General features: G+C 32.0%; 1 protein-coding gene across 1 annotated transcript in view; it reads right to left on the bottom strand.

Annotated features, from left to right (window-relative positions):
• Positions 1-15,383, bottom strand: part of LOC132735608 (protein draper-like) — a 33,311-nt gene extending 17,928 nt beyond the window's left edge. The window contains exons 1-4 of the mRNA XM_060722583.1: positions 15,246-15,383; positions 14,839-14,887; positions 953-1,108; positions 509-724 (exon numbers count right to left, since the gene is read on the bottom strand). Of these exons, the coding sequence (XP_060578566.1) occupies positions 509-724; positions 953-1,108; positions 14,839-14,887; positions 15,246-15,314 (490 nt within the window). The 5' untranslated portion in view covers positions 15,315-15,383. The remainder of the gene's footprint in view (positions 1-508; positions 725-952; positions 1,109-14,838; positions 14,888-15,245) is intronic.
• Positions 15,384-17,678: the final 2,295 nt, after the last annotated feature.

The raw sequence follows: 17,678 nt of genomic DNA, 5'->3' as shown, positions 1-17,678 counted from the left end.
TTGTAGGTTGACTTGGTTTTTACGTACCAGCAACATATATTTACTTGTTGTAACGATTCATTTAAGGACCAGTCATATACTCGTAAAGAAAAAGCTAAAACCCAGCGCAATGCTCACACTTCACTCACTTGGTCGGGAATGTCTCAACGGGGGAGGGGAGGCTCAAGTACGGACACAAGAATTGCTTTAAAATGTTATGTTTACTAGCTGTGTGAGTGGTACAGTAGATATATTAACTTTTTAGCTCTTTCCTTGTTTTGAATACTAGCGTTTTTATACACATTAACTGTAGTATAGACATTTCATGAGTAGGATAACATCTATTGATATCAGTAAGATAATCCCCCTTTGTTATTAGCAGGCCAAAAAAACTGGACAAGAATAACACTTATTGGTACTATGGTACGATTTTGAAATGCTTTCGATTAAATATTATTATTTTATAATTGCTGTTGTCTTTTTTTCCCCAAAGAATGAATTTAATAGTAAAATCCAATAGTATACATACGTAAGTATTCTTCTTTGGTCAGAAATACCATTTCCCATATGGTTTCAAGTTTTGGTGTTTGAACTCTCCACCATGGAGGCCGTGTTCTAGACGCCCCATCCTTCGCAGTATTAGTATAACTACACGATGCTTTATCGCCATCGTTGGCATAGCGAGCCCAACGACCTGGCTTGATATTGTCCAAATGCCTGGCTATTTCTGTTTCCGCCAAATCGCCTAAAAGATGTAATAATATATGATTTCCGTTTGATGTGCCTTGCGTACAATAGTGTAAAGATGGGGTAAAAAATTCACTGTTTTTAAACATCATTAAGTACCTTTGTTAAATGTTAAATTGGTAAAATTCTGCCATAAGATATGAATCTCAAAGAGAGAACAGAAAAATAAACAGTCATAAGAACTATCAAAAAGCTAAAGAAAAACAAACCCTTATACTATACTTACTGAGTTGACAGCCTGGTCCGTACCATTTGATGTCACAGTTGTTTTGACAATATCCTTTGTCCTCATCACACGCAGTACCATTCTTACAATGACACTGGTATTGGCAATCTGGACCAAATGTTTTCACGTCACCAGGACCTGCCGTGCATTCTCCAACTAGAAGAAGAAAAAAATCAAACCAGAAGCATTTCTGGTCATTCGTGTCGAGCATTACCAATATGGCATGTTAAACGTTGCAATATTCCTTAAATACAATTTTTGTTCTATATCCAATATTTTTATTGTATAACTCTAATTTTATATTCTATACCATAATATTTATTCAATTCTGCTGAATATTTGTTCATCATAAAACATATTTGTGTGCGATTATCTTCTTTTATATACATGTGTATGTTCTATATATTTGAAAATATATATTGTATACTTAAAAATATTTATTGTATAAATCTACTGAAAAATATTTATTCGATAATTTGAATCATGGGATAGAACACTTAGCATACCAAGCCCTGCTTATAAATTAAGTACAAATTTATGATAAGGCGTTATCATCCTCATTACACTAGACTATAGTGTAGTGGAAATGTTCAGCGTCGCTATGAATGCATATGCTTAATACTCCTTATGAATGTATATGTATGTCTAAAAAAAGGAAATAAATTTTAAAGTTTTTTGGATATAAATCATAAAATTATAATAATAATGGTTTTTGATATGTCTAATAACTTAACCACGATATGAACCTATGTGAGGATATCATGTAAGATGCATTACATAAAAATACACGGAACATAAATCGGAATATATCCAACAAGAAATATTAACAAATGAACATGTTATGCCGTTAATACAATGTGCATGTAAAGCAACCCTGCGGACGGTATTACTTTGAAGTTTGTCGTTAACGACGTTGCAAGCGCATTGTCTTAACGGAGCAGCTCTTTACTCATTGACGAAGTAGGCCAATGCATGTTTCACATGTTGTTAGTTGCGGCTGATCTATATATATTTACTCTGTTTAAGTCGGTATCATACTGTATTGTAATAGACTGTATGATTATAAATGGGCTCTTTTAATGACGCAAACTTCCATTATTGTCCTTCAGTTACATGATTGCTGGAAAATCGCACATGCCATAAACTATTATATGTCTTATTTTAATGTAATTTTGCTGCATTCAAATGTATCATACATACGAGAAAATAAAAGAATAAAACAACTAAGAACAAAATTGTTATTATTTAAAAAATAAATATAACAACGAATAACCAAGTTTGAACGGGACTGTTAAATTGTAAAAAATCACGATAAGACTATTACGCACAATAGTAAAATGATTTATACAATTGTAAACCAAGAACATAGAAATAACATTGCCCATTGCTTCTGCAGACGCGGTGGGTCCATCGAAGCGGCGGTGGAGATTTCGTCGCAGAAGCGGCGGATAAAATATGGTCGTTTGCTGCTGTCGGTAAGTTTATGACTGAATTTTGTTTTATGCTTAAATGTTTTTCCTGGAAAGACCTAGTGAGACTGAAGCCCACATATGTACTTTTATCACTTATTACACGCTCAAGGTGCATTTTTTTGCCATTTGTGCAATCACTTCTGTACAGTTTGACGACGAGACGCCACTTTTGTCTTATTTTGCTTAAAATGTACAGATGTGTGCAAAATGACCCCTAAAATCTCAAACATTACATGGTATGTATGATTAATCCACAAAACAACAATATTTTGGAACTTTTGAAAATTGTTATTTCCTTTCTTTCAAAAAAAGAATTGAACAGAAAAAAATGATTACAACGCAGACGGTGGCGATTTGATTGCAACGCAGTGCCTTTGTCCCAATACAATTATTGTCTATTACGAAGGTTTACTTGACTTAACTCTTTCCTTAATAGAGTACAACACTTCTCTTACTTTGACATCAGAGAAACATGTTTCTTTAGTTTCTTTAAAATAATATGATTATTTATGCGAATAGATGTTGGAGTTCCATCCATTGTAATTCCTTTGGTAAATTAGTTTTCGTTGAACCTGGGATTTAATTTAACAACAAACATATAAAAGAAATTCCTGTAAATATTAAGATAACATGATACTTAGATATGAAAAACAATATCAGTTTTGAATGTCACTTTGTTATATTACCATACTGAAAACATCAATTCAGTACATGGTCGCTTAGGGTTAAGTGAATAAAAATAAAAATTAAATTCATGTGCAGAAAATGAGATCGATGACCCCTAAGCTTTTTGTCTTCAAATATTTATCATATTCTAACATCATGCCACGTTTCAAGAATATATGTCGAACATTTTTAATTTTGCCTTCATGTCTTTATAATATTGAAAGTTTGATTAGACGTGCAGTATTATAATCTTAGTTATAAAGATTTTTGATAGGTTAAATGACCGGGGTTTTTTGTTGGACAGGTATATGGCCGTGTGTTGCCGAATCGCTAAGATGAGGTTCTGTTGCAATCGTTTATATACGATCATATAACCCGTAAAAAGCTTCATAGCACAATTTATAATACAGCAAGCATCTTCTTTTTATAGAACAAAAATTGATTTCTTCATAAATTGACAGCATCTGTGTATATAAAGCTATATAACTGCATTTATGATATGATTATCCAATGAAAAGCGACGTTACAAACGTGAAGTATTATAAAGTTTCTTGCATATCAGACAGGATTATCTACCGTATACAACGATAATAGAAAAACCTGTCTAACACCCCCATGCTAGACAAGTTGCTCGCTTCAAATGACGTTCAACATGACATTATTGTTGTGCTTGTAGTAATTTAGTTTTTTCTATTCGGCAATTTCTTGTTTGGTGGTTCCAGTATTCCTCACTTGAATACTGTTGAATCACCATTAGGATATATGGCCTGCTTTTTAATTTTTTTCTTTTGACGTCTTATCTGTGATATGCACGCTTCATAACCTCTGATCCCCTTTCAAAATTCCATTTTATTTAGTTCCGCCCATTGTTTTCTCGTTTAGGGCACACGCATTTTTTACTTGGGGACCATATGCCGCTTTTCATGGAATGGCACTTACATGTCACATTGAAGGTTCCATGATAACCGCCATATATCTGAATGTTTCAAAATTCTAATTTGTACCAGTTCATGTTAAATGTTGAATTTTGCTTAAGCCGGTGCTAGTGGGCGTGGACGGTAGTTTGCACTTTACAGTACCGTCCATAAACAGGCTCAATCAAACCGAGCCTACAACATTTTCAATTTTGCCGTGTTGGGCTTTCTTTAGGGATTATTATTTTCTCTATTTTCCCGCGCGCCATCTTTGAATGAATTTTGTTCTCAGGCAGACGTCATTTTACCAGTATGAATACGTTGTAATTTCATACGCTACTATAAGAGAAAAGTACGTTATAATGCGAGAAAAAAAATCAATCACCGGCTGTCGGCTGCCGAGAATATCTTGCTCTCGGGTAACTGTTTAGCGGCAACTCGGCAGGGCCTCGTTACTGCAGTAAACCTCGAGCTAGATCGGCAGCCAGTGTAAGATTCTTTTAATATATAATCATTTTGTTTGAAAGCGCTTCTCTGATGATATCAACGTAAGAAAAGGATTGTTCTAAATTGAAAAGTGCGTGATGTCAAGAGTAACCCTAAAGGCATCGGGACCACCTTGCAATTGAATGCACCGCCTTCTGCGTTGAAATCAATTTTTGTCAATTCTTTATTAAAAAGGCAATAACAATTTTCAAAAATACCAAATTATGGTTGTTTTGTGCAGTCAAACATTAAAAATATGATGTAATGCTGGTGAATTAACGGGCCGTTTTGCACACATCTGTACATGTTTAAACCTAAAATAGGTAAAAAATGCGTCCCACTGTCAAACTGTACATAAGTGTTAGCACAAATGGCAATGAACTGCATCGTGTGCGTGTAATAAGTTGGAAACGTACCTATGTGGGTTCCAGTCTCACTAGGTGTTTCCGGTAAAAAAATAAAACAAAGCAAAATTCAGAAAGCAGCAAGGCCATATTTTATCCCCCGCTTCTGCGACGAAACTCATCGCCGCTGCGATGAACCCATCGCTTCTGCGAAAGCTATGGCCAGTTTTATGATATTTGCATTAACATTTATCATTTTAAATTCCTTAGTCAGAGTTGACAACGTCAAATATGGCTCATGACATTTCGGCGTATTTTGAAAACGTATTGTGCCATATTGTTAAATATACGTTTTATAAAGCGCCTTTTGTCAGCAAAAATGTATGCCTTTCCCGGTTGTGCGTAGCCATGAGTTTTTAAACTTTTCCCTTATATAAGCGTGTTTCGACTGCTTTTTGTCTCCCCCCCCCCTTTTTTGAGGCCTCAAACAGTGAAAAAAAAACCCTATTTAGGCCCCAAACACTGTTTTTCGTTTGAGAAATGTTTTTAAAAAAAGTGACCACTTTTTCGGCGCCATCCCCAATCCAAATGTTACATGAGGGGGTTGCCAGAAGGGGGATGTGCCACCTTCTGTTTTGGGAGTTTGAAGGGGGCGGCAGTCCCCCTCATCGCCAAGACAATTTTGAACATGTGACAGGCTACAAATGGCCTCAGGTCGATCTGGTGGTAACTAGTAACCGATTCTGAAAAGCCTTTTATTCTATATCAATTCATTGAGAAGTTGCAGCACTTTGAAATCAGTTTTGATGGAAAAAAAGTGATGCAAAATAGTGATTTTTGGCAATTTAGGGACGTCCCCCGTTGCCATTGTAACAGAAAATTTACGATTGAGCATGCTGTTACAGAGGCTATGGTCAAGTCAACATTTGTGCCAAGTTTCATCAGTCTTGAAGCATTTTTCATAGTTTCATAGCAGTTTGAACTTATTTCAGGAGGCTTTTCAATGAAAAGGGCCTTTTTTGGCAATATGCTCATGGGGTAAAAAGTTAAGTTTCTAAATACTCTAGACAAAAAACAGTGGGTTTCATTTACCACTGCAGGTACGAGTGCTTTTTAAAGTTCGTATATGTTTTATTAATTATTTTCATTTGCCCATATTCTTCATAAAAAATTTTTCTACTTGTAATCAGTAATATTTGATTATATACTGAACTTCAATTTCCTCATAATTATTATTTCTAAATGAGAACAACATCAAAACAAATGTACCTACATGATATTTGCTTAAGTTCATATAAAAAGTGCATCATCAAAATATAGAAGTATTCAAACCATTATACTTAACAGATATCACCACATAAATATATCCTGGGGGAATAGCTTGATAATAAAACCAAATGTATGAAACAACGTTTGTGTGAAACAATATTGTACAACCAGACATTGTAGATTGGTCACAATAAAAGCCTGGACTTAAGAATAACTTTTAATTAATTCTAAATTAGATTTAGATATCTTAAAAAAATGTTAAAAACAAGTGTTGTTTATAGTGCCATTTTTGTATTGTAAGCTGAGACAGTCACATTTTGCGTGTAAATAAGAGATTTAAGCAATCTTTATATTTGTAATTAGACAAATCTAATTGTTATGTAAATAAACTAATACAATATTGCCTAAATGTATATAAAAGAATCCCTCTTTCATTTAGAAGTGTATCTTTTAATTGTTACAGAAAATAGTATAATTAATTGTGTTTTAAATTTTATAAAGCAAGTAGCAAATAAGTTTCTCGAACACTGATTGGCTTAAAAACTTTTCATATCATGCCAAATATAACGTGACGTATTTCTCGATTCGAAAATAAAGTACTTTAGTATATATTACAACTCTAATGACTTTATACTTGGATGTCATAGTAATAAAGTGCAACTTTTATCCGTGTTTCTTTCAACATTCTGAAGTTGCTAAGTTTTATTATGACATGTATGAATTTTTTGTCATTTACAATTTGCGTTAAATTTGTCAATAAAGCAATGACTGGATATACGGAAGAATATAGCCTTCCTGACATACATATAAACCTCTACTTCAAAATTGTAATATTTTGTTATATAAATATAAAGCTCTCCTTTCAGACCATATTATTCTCCCTTATATCTCGTCAGTAACTTATATAACAAGATATGTTTGCAAAACTTGTATGGCCAAATCGGCAGCCAATTAGTTATTTGGCCAGGTTATTGTGACTGACTTTTGATAATTGTGGTAATTGTGACCGTAAAGCTTAAGGTGGTGTGAAGAGTAATCACAAATCTTTCTAAATAATATTTGTATTAATTGTTTGAATCATGAACATCTCCGTGATAACAGCCAATTTGTTATATTAAGTAAGACCCTCCTTGAAATGTGTAATAATTATCAACCAAGGCAGCTTGAATTGTTTAGTTATTGGTTTGAACCCGTTTTTACGTAAAAGGTCAATGTGACTTTGACCCTTGACACTTTAATCAATAGGGAATATTTACTGGCTAAAACCAATGCACCTGTGAAGTTTGAAGATAAAAGGTCCGTGAGCTGATGAAATATTGACCAGAAAGCGTTTTTACCTAGAGGTCTTGACCTCTGAACTTTTGACCCAAAAAATCCATAAAGGTCATTTTCTGACCAAATCAATGCATCTGTGGAGTTTGAAAGTCAATGGTCCATGAGTTGTCCAGTTTATGATAGGAAACAGTTTTGACATACAATGTCAATAAGACTTTAACCTTTGACCTCTTGACCAAAAATAAGCAGGGTTCATCTACTGGCAAAGACCAATGCACCAATGCAGTTTGAGGGTTATGGACAGATAGGTTGTCAAATTATTGCTCGGAAACTAATTTTTACCTACAAGGTCAAGATGACCTTGAACTTTGACTAAAAAGCAATAGGGGTCATTGACTTGCAAAGAATAATGCACCTTTGACGTTTGAAGGTCAAAGGCCCATGACTTGTCAAGTTATTTATCGAAAACCGTATTGACCTACATGGTCGATGTCACCTTGACCTTTGACCCCTTGACCACAAAATCAATAGGGCTCATGCACTGGTCATGGACAATCATCAACCAAGTTTAAAGTACATAGGCTTAAGCTTTCTTTAGTTATTGCTTGGAAAGCATTTTGTCTACGGACCAACCGGCCGATCGACAGACAAATGCAAAGCAATATACCACCATTTGTTTGACGGGGGGGGCATAACTAATAATTTACTGGTACTCATATATTTTCAAAGTTTCAAAAACAATGTTTGAATAAAATATTTGTCAGACTTCCTAAGAAAATGAAGAAATTATTATCCATATTAGGAATATACTATATATAAAACATGATTGCTAGTTACGTAATGGGGGATTTTTCAAAAAAGACCTTTACATAATTTCGAAAAGCAGGTATGTCTTATATATCAATTTGTTTTTAATTTACTTGAATTTGAAATTCTGTATGTTTCAGTTAAAATGATTTTAAATAAGAGGGAAAGTGTATAGAAATAAACACTATTAAAATGATTATCAACTATTGTCACTCCATTTTAGTAAAACCAGGTTGGTTTGCATGTGCAAGTAAATTTGCCTGCAGTGTTTAAACAGGTTATTGCAGTTATAAACATTAGCTAAGCATTCAATATTCTGTTAATGTGATAGTTTCCATTTATTTATAAATTTATATATAAGACATAGTCCCTTTTATGCAGATTGAATGAATACATATATTTATCAGCAAGTAATAATCTGTCTCAATAATATCAGTAAGAGTATATCAATAGTTGATATATATGTTTTCATAACACTTATTATAGTATACTGTATAACATGCCTGTGCGACCACGTGTATTTAGCGACTTTTGTCTTATGATACCACTTTATCTCTCTATATATTTAATATATCAAGAGACTTTTTCTAAACGCGACTTGAAACTGCTAATTAGTCAGCTAATGTGGAGATCAATCTTTTCACCAAGCGACCATTTTTATTTGTCATTGGTTTGTGGTTTTAGAGTACGCCGCATCGTGATGTCACAAGTGTCAAAAATCAAACCACAATAAATGTATGAAAAACTCTATTTCCAAAATCATTTTTAACGTATACAAATAAAATAAAAGTATATGCGTGATGCGTTTTATCCAATTAAAAAGATAGAACAATGCAATGCTCCGCCCCTACTGATATGGTGTATACGCTTCGCCGTTGATATTTAGACTGCGTTCAATTTGCTTGAACTTGACTATGAAATCAATTGTTACTATTAGATGTAGCTTGAAAATGCACAACAGAAGTGTCTAAACTAATTTGATTTTTTCGTGTCGGAGACAAGATAAGAAACGAAGAAGCTGAAATTCCTGGGAAAATGTCAAACATGTACGTCATAGATCATAATTGATTTGTTAATAAATATCAGAAAGTTATATTTTTTATTTTAGGATCTATTTACATAATCGGAAAGTTATAATTATTAAACATTTATACTGTATAAATAAAGTTGAAAACTTCCCAACCACAAAGGAAATATGTCATGTATAAGTTTTGAGTTTTTTTATTAATACTTGTTTGACTGTAGTTGAATTGTTAGATGTTATAATACTGGGATGACAGTCCAAAATGTACTATTTGGATATTTATTAACAAAACAAATAAGACCAAAATGTCCAGCATCACTGAACTTGACTATTTCGGTTTTGCGTTGCATTGTTTGGTGTCACCGTACAATGGCTCGTACACAGAAATCTAAGTTCAAGGGGGCATAATTCTGTAAATAGCCTACTAGTGTATGGTATCTTCACACAAATGATTTGAGTGATAATAAAGAGCATATACTTGACGTTTGAAGTAGATACATTAAGAAAGAAAGCAAATATCATTTTTTCATAAAAATTCTAGTATAATAAAAGTTAAAGAATGATAATGCTAATGATATAGGTGCCTGAATTATGAACGTTGCTACATAAAATGTTGGTGATGAGAAATTCAGAGATGCTTACAAAGTTATAACAACAACATTTTTACGAAACTTTTAAATTCAAGGCGGTTATACTGATAAACTTGTGAACCTTGTCTAATAATTTGTGAATCTTGTCATATATTTAATTGATAATCAAAAACATATATTTGAAGTTTAAAGTAAATACCATAGGAAATAAAGAACTTATAGTGAAAAAGATTGTACTGTGTAAAACGTTTAATCAGAAATATGGACGCAGTTGCCGATGCTGTGCGAGTAGGACAGCTTTCAATACTTTATCTATGCCCATAGTCGAGTTTAAAATGATGTGTAAAATCTCCATACTGCCAATCTATCCATATTTCTAGTTTCATATAAACTTTTTCAGTATTTTGAGTCATCATAAATGCTGTTATTTGTTATTTTAGCTATATTTTAGTATATCTGTTGCCATAGCAACCAAATTTTGAACATAAAGATATGTGCTTAATCTCGAAACTGCCATCTACCAATATCTCAAATTATGATCAGTATTTTCTGTTATTTTTTACGTTATCATGGGATCCAGTTTTGTGAGTGGACGAACAGACGGACGGAAGGTAAACCGGTTAGGGACTAACAAGATGCACTGTTGGGCACGGAAACGCTCAACCTTTCTACTTTTCCTAAAAGCAAATAAATTAGAATTTTTTATACAAATGTTAGAAAAATAAAAAAAAAGGTATTTTTCTTATTTAATCCTTAACAAGTAAGTCTAGTTAGGCTTGTGGTTTTGTCCGAGTATGAATCTTTTTTCATTATGTTCAATGTTAAATATAACATTAGAACCTGAACGAATTGTTCAAATTTAAGTTTGATAGATGAATATCTTAGGTAAATAAGATAGGTCAATTTGTCAAATTATCTTGATCAGCTTATATCAAAGTTTAATTAAACTATACACAATTTTCATAGCTGTACATCAAAAGAAAAGAAAATAGGTCGTTTCATGAAGTTGTCCTGGTAAACTGATATCAATGTCAAATTTTACATCTGAACCTACGCACATGATCCAAATTTTATAGCTGTATATTAAAGACAAGGAAGAAGGTCATTTCGTAAAATTATCTAGGTCAGCTGTTATCAAAGTTTAATTTAATATCTGAAACTATGCACATAGACCAAATGTCATAGATGTACATCAAAGGACACAAAAGTAGGTCAATTCATCAAACTCTAAGTTAGCGGATACCAACGTTCAATTTTACATCTGAAATCTGAAATACACATGGTCATTCAAAGGTCATAGCTGTATATCAAACTAAAAGAAAATAAGTGGTCATTTTTATCAAAATCTCGGTCAGCATATATCAAAATTCAGTTTTACATCTGAAACGGTGTACATGGTTTAAATTCCATATCTTTACATCAAAGGTCACTAAAATTATCAATTATTAACTGACATCAATGTTCAAAAGTGGGTCACTTCATCGAAGTCTATGTCAGCCTATATCAAAGTTCAATATTACATCATAACATGAGCATGGTCAAAATCTCGTTGCTAAAGGATGAAAAAACGAGAATTTCAATAATTTGACGGTCAAGGTCAATTAACAGGCCATGTGACATCTGAATTATTCAATATGTCTGTTTTGTTAAAGTCTTTTTTGGTCCAAGTATAGATCAAATCGGAACATAAGAAAAAATGACAATTTAACCAAAATTCAATTATCAAAACATGAGAGTCATGGAGGGTTCAAGGTAAAGGACACGTGTGAATTATTAGATATGTTTTTATTTTGGAAGAAATTCTTGATTTGTATGAATCAAATCCGTACATAATAACATGATTATGACAATTTTACCAAAATCCAATGCGGTCAATGTCATTTGAAGCTCCAGGTCTAGCTCAGTTCAACTTTTAATAAGATATTGACAAAAAGGTTGTTTTGTCCAAATATGAAGATAAACCATTTGTTAACTACCAAGGTACAGTCAATTATAATAGCAAAAAGAAAATCAGTGAAAATTTAATAATTAAAACTTAAAGGCAAAAGTCAAAAATGGGTAAGGGTATATTTGAGTCTGATATAGTTGCATGAAATTCTTGTGTATTTATATGAAGTCAATCAATTGATTCATAACAATACTGTAGCCAGTTACAAGAAAACAAATCCAAACATTTGACCTGGAAGGTCAAGATCATTTATGAGTGAAGGTCAAGTATGTTGGTTTATTTGATGGTTTAGCATGTTACCAAACAGTTTGAAGACAATCCATTCAAAAACAACAAAGCTATTGCCATTAATAACAAAACTCAGCAAATTCAAGAGACTAGAATTGCTTTATATTCTACGGAGTGAAGTAGTTCCCGTAACCCATATTAATAATATGATGTTGTAATATTAGTCCCATTTTTCCAGAGGTACATAGATATGTCATTCATCAAAAAATAACGTGGACTAAACACTGCTACTATTACCCAGTTCCGTCAACATTAAATTAAATTGTTGTATAATATTTTGCACGTTAAGGACATAAATTCATTTAAAATGGCAATATAGGGCACACTTCTGATGTCTAAACAAGTTTTCATCGTATTGCTTACGTCTCTTGAACACATGTGGTATTATTACAAGCCTTACATGTAAGTATTTTTTCGGATGCGCGAAAGGACGGAATCCCCCAACGTTTACACGCTCTCGTTTTGAAATCACACAGGGGAAAGTAATTTCAAATGGAAACTTTGTACCTACTGGCGAATTGACCTTTGTCTCGTTCACACATCTTATTAATTTGAAAGAATAAGCCGTGGCTCATTACAATCATGTTTATGTATATGTAAACATATATAAATATATTTCCAAGAACACCACTGATAAGGATTTAAAATGATTTATAAATGTAATTGGTTATATATAAGCTAACAGTGATTTTTTCTTTTCGTATTTATAGATCTGTGCCGTATATGTATTAAAATTATTTTAACACATTTTGCCATCTTCTTAAATCTCCAAATAAAGTTTGGAAGCTGTAGATAAATTGTTGTTTTTTTCTTTACTTCATATGTGTTAATAATTATTTACGCCTTACTTATTCTGCGTTCAGTAGATGCAATCAAGAAGAAGAAAATTACAAGAGACACGGTATTTTTTTTTCAAAGATGAAATATAACTGATGACTATCTTTTCTAAACATCCAAGCATTGTCAGTTCTTGCCTAAGTGACCTTGAAATTTGTGATTGTCAATTCTGTTTGCAGAAAAACAGAAATTAAAATAAATTGTCAAATTAATATCAAAATGTTACACAAACTGTAGATCTATATGATTTAATTAATTGTACAACAAAATATAATTTGAAAATATTAAAGCTTTGATTGGAAACAAGCTAATTTGTTATGATGATATTTCCTCTTAAATGATACGCATAACTTGTTAGAAACCTTTCTCTTTTTCTGGTACATAATTTGGAGAACAAATACATGATGTAAAGCCCATTACACTAAACAGTGTCAGGAAATGATCGTATTATAGTAAATGAATCTAATTTTTGTTTAAAGTGTTATGTCATTCATTCTTTTATATGTAGTACGTATATTACTAATATATACATTCTTAGGTTTCATGCGTAGTGTAGCATACACATCTTTGTTCAAAACAAATAAACCAGGAATAGGCATAATTTAAATCTTAATTTCTACTTATTTTGCAAAGATATGTGTGAGATAATTATATAAAAGATCTTGCAAAAAGAATTAATAGAATCATTATATAGATCCTGGTAATGTTTAACATTACAGTCAAATATGATTATAGATGCACTGTGAAAGAAAAACGATTTTAATTTTAATTGTGTAATCATTTTAGTATTTTTAACAAAAGCTCAAGTAGACACATATCCCTTTAAGTAAATTTCGTCAGTTGCTTACTTTGTTAGCAGGTTTTCATATTCAATCATTTTCATAACGGGAGATAAGTTTAAAAAATGTCTGGTGCCGTCAACGACGCAAATTAAAATCTGTGAAATAAGTGCGCCTAACGATGTACTGATCGTCCCGTTGGCTAGTTGTTCTTGGTCTACCTGACCTAGAACGATAATGCACATCACCTGTGAGCCTAAAGCGACAGACAAGCTCATGCACTATGTTGCAACTGCAGTTAAATGTCCTCTGAATACATTCATTTGTATATTAATACATTTAGATTTCTTCCATTGCCCATTTATCATACTAATCACGACTGCGTTGCCTCTAAATTAACCAGGTTAAAGCGAATGTGTGTAAAACTAAATTTCTCAAAAGTTTTGTGTGAAAGAAATTCACATCTAAAGACAAAAAAATATTAGAAAAAAGACTCTTTTTCCAGGAATCGAACCAGGGTCTTTACATTGACGAAGTAGACATTCAACCACTACTATTATGCATTATGATACAATATGAGTTATTGTTCAGGTGATTGAAAATTTAGGTGATAAATAATATCCCTTTATATAAAACTATCGACACCCCTTTTTGTCACAGATAATGAAAGGAATAACGAGTTCGAGCTGTACATGTTGTACCAACATAAGAGCTATAAACATGAAATAACGCACATTGCTCAAAGTTCAATATATAGATATTTTAAATTTGTTTAATGTATTGTTAATTCATCTATTTCAGATCGAATGAATTTTCAACTTTTCTGTTAGATTGAGAGCAGAGTGAAAGAATATTCCAATATATATGTCAATTTTACAGTTCCTTATCGTGCCCATTAGAAGTGGCCTAACTTAATTCGTACTAGTTGAGATTTTTGCGGTATTCTTGATACGAAAAATATCAAAACTTCAAACATTTTGATGAATTTCAGAAGTTATATATTATTCATAACGCTAATACATATAGCATGATAAAGTAACCTAGTACGATTTTTACTTCCTGTATTTAAACTACATTTTTTGTGAAATGCTTTCCTGATTTACAATAACAATACTGACAAAAGGTATCGGTATAACTAAAGTAAACATCAATTATTTTCAAAAGAAGTATTTAAAAAAAATGCATACCTTGTGATAGTGTACCGTGGAGGACATGGCAGAGTATACAAACAGACAACTGAAAGAAAACAAACGTTTACAAAGTTTAATACGATCAAATAAATAATGCAGATCTATGTAACGCAAATAAAACCTGTCTTTGCCGGATATGCTTGCAGGTATTTGTGACAGCACTCACGTTATCATTAAAAATATCGCCACAAAGAAAAATGTCTGCAATCATAACGGGAAAAGAAAAAGAGATACAATGGAACGATTTCAAAAAATTGAAAAAAAAGGTTCAGAAAAAAGAGAAAATATATCTTGGAAAATATATGTTATTTGTATCTAACAGGAACGTTTTAAGCAAGAATGTTATTTTAATGATTTCTCATAAAACTCTGAGCTTTGTTAATTTATAAAAAATTATTACTTACCAAAATGTTATGTCCATACATCATGTGAAATATTTGCATATAATAAGCATTTGTAAACTGTATATACATTTCAGGAAGTACAAGTCAATGGTTAGGTATTTAAATTCAACAGATTAAATTTACTACAAAGTTTTAAAAAACATACAGTTTAACATGACCAATTTTACTTACGGATTAATAGATTGAAGAAAATGTTTTGCTGCACAATGTCTTCATAAATTGCAATATTTCGTATTGCATTGGCATGTTTTACTTTTGTGTTGCACGATATTCGTTTGATTTATATTTTACAAACAGACGCAATGAATGATAAGAAAAAAAGACAATGCGACACGATATATGATAATGCTACATGTGATAAGACAATGTGAAACGAATTAAAACGATGCAAGCTTTGAAAATTTAACAAAAGGTATGGCAGATACATTTTAATGTCGTAGCCGATTGTTTGGGAAAAGAAATAGAAACATTTGTTTCTTTTCAATTATAATGTTCCATATCCAATTGTTATGCTGTGTCACATTTCCGTAATATCGTATCGTGTTATGCTTGAAATTTTATGTGTCGACTTTATAAGTTTCAAGACGCCTCTAGACGAATTCCTTTTCAAACAGTCAGAAAGCAAAGCAAGCAATGATGAAAATGGCAGCCTCAGACAAACCAAAGGATATTTAAAGTAAGTCAATTTTCAGAGGTATGATAAGATCAAATCAGTTTTCAAAGAAATGGATACACTTTCAAATATGTATTTTAGAGATGACTCTTCCCAGCGTCTCTTTCTTTTTTATGTTTACATAGTAATATACACTTTAAGTCTGATCACTGTCGAGTCAAGTTCATGCGAATAGTCGAAAAAAATTAACTACAAAATGGACTTATAGATATGCTTAACCATACTTACAACGATATATCAATACATATATCAATTTAAACTAATTGAGTCTACTTTCCTAATGTAAGTAGCTGTGAGTACGAAACAAAAATTTGTCGTAGTGACCACGTGGTAAATTTGTTTGCATTGCAACCCAAAGGTCTTTGATTTTAGCCCTTCTTTGAACACGACCATATTTTCTCATGAGTTACTTATATCGGATAGACCATGAAATAAAAGTAATTGGTATATGGCATATTAAACGTTGCCAAATTCAATAAATCTTTTTATGTATAACTCTAATTTTATATTCTTTACCATAATATTATTCAATCCTGCTGAATACTTGTTCATCATAATTCTTTTTTGTGTGCGATATTTTTCTATATAATTATATGTTTTATATTTAAAAGTATATATTGTATGATTGAAATTTTTTTTTGTAGTTACACTGAAAAATATTTATTCGATAATTTGAATCATCGGATAGAACATTTAGCATATTAAGTCCCGCCTATAAATTAATCGCGAATTTCTGATCGATCTTGATTAATCTAGACTATAGTGTAGTGGAAATGATCAGTGTCACTTTGAATGCCACTCGTAAAAAGTACATATGCTTAATCCTCCTTATAAATAAATATGTATGTCTAAAAATGGAAAAAGATTTTAAAGTCTTCAGGACATACGAGTGATGATAAAAAATAAACCGAACTGGGACTGTCAATTGAAGGACTTTCAAACTATCACTTATTGTTTTATCCTGTCACTTGTATCAATTTCGGCCCGATAACAAGATGCCGTATATTTTTACTGATCTACGGCACTTGATCACGTGGTATGCTTGTTTGCGGACTACTTTTTAAGAAAAATATAAAACTGTCGTTAAATCTTCTGTGTGTAGAATAACAAATTTTGGAAACGTTGAAAAAACTTTGTTTATTTTATTTTACTCTATAATTTTTCAAGCGAAATAAAAATTATTAAAAGTGAAATAAGTGTAAAACTTAACTCTTTTGCGACATTAAAATAGCGTACTTGATTTGATTGTTTTGCACGTGCTGTTTGACGCTGTATTGTGACGTCACGTAAACAATACTTTAAACGTCTGTGCAGCGTTAACGACTGAATAAAAGATATTGGTGTTCGAATTCATTTTCTTAGTTAGACCATTTTCTTTCATTCTAGATAGTTTTCACAACAAAATTCGACAAAAAATTGTTTTTATTTATCATATTTTCAAACAAAATGGCGCCCTCAATGTGAAAATACACAGGGAGATAATAAGAACGGCGAGTGCATTGTTGTAGAATAATGCACGCTTCGGTTCTTCTTTGTTTATATAGAAACATTTCCGATAGTGTGATTAAAGGTAGTTTGCTTAATAAAATTCTTTAAAAAAAAACAAAAAATTCCTCCGCCTCGCCAGATAAACTTTCTCCATCCACGGCACCAACCTATTATTCTCTATATATAACACAATTAATCGGAAAACTATATCTGTTAACTGATGCTATGTCTCATTAGATATCGCAGCGAATTAAAAAAAAATGATGGAAAAC

Source organism: Ruditapes philippinarum, unplaced genomic scaffold (assembly GCF_026571515.1).
Source record: "Ruditapes philippinarum isolate M1 unplaced genomic scaffold, ASM2657151v2 ctg2852_1_1_1_1, whole genome shotgun sequence".
Lineage (NCBI taxonomy): Eukaryota > Metazoa > Mollusca > Bivalvia > Venerida > Veneridae > Ruditapes > Ruditapes philippinarum.
This window is presented reverse-complemented; position numbering and strand designations above follow the sequence as displayed.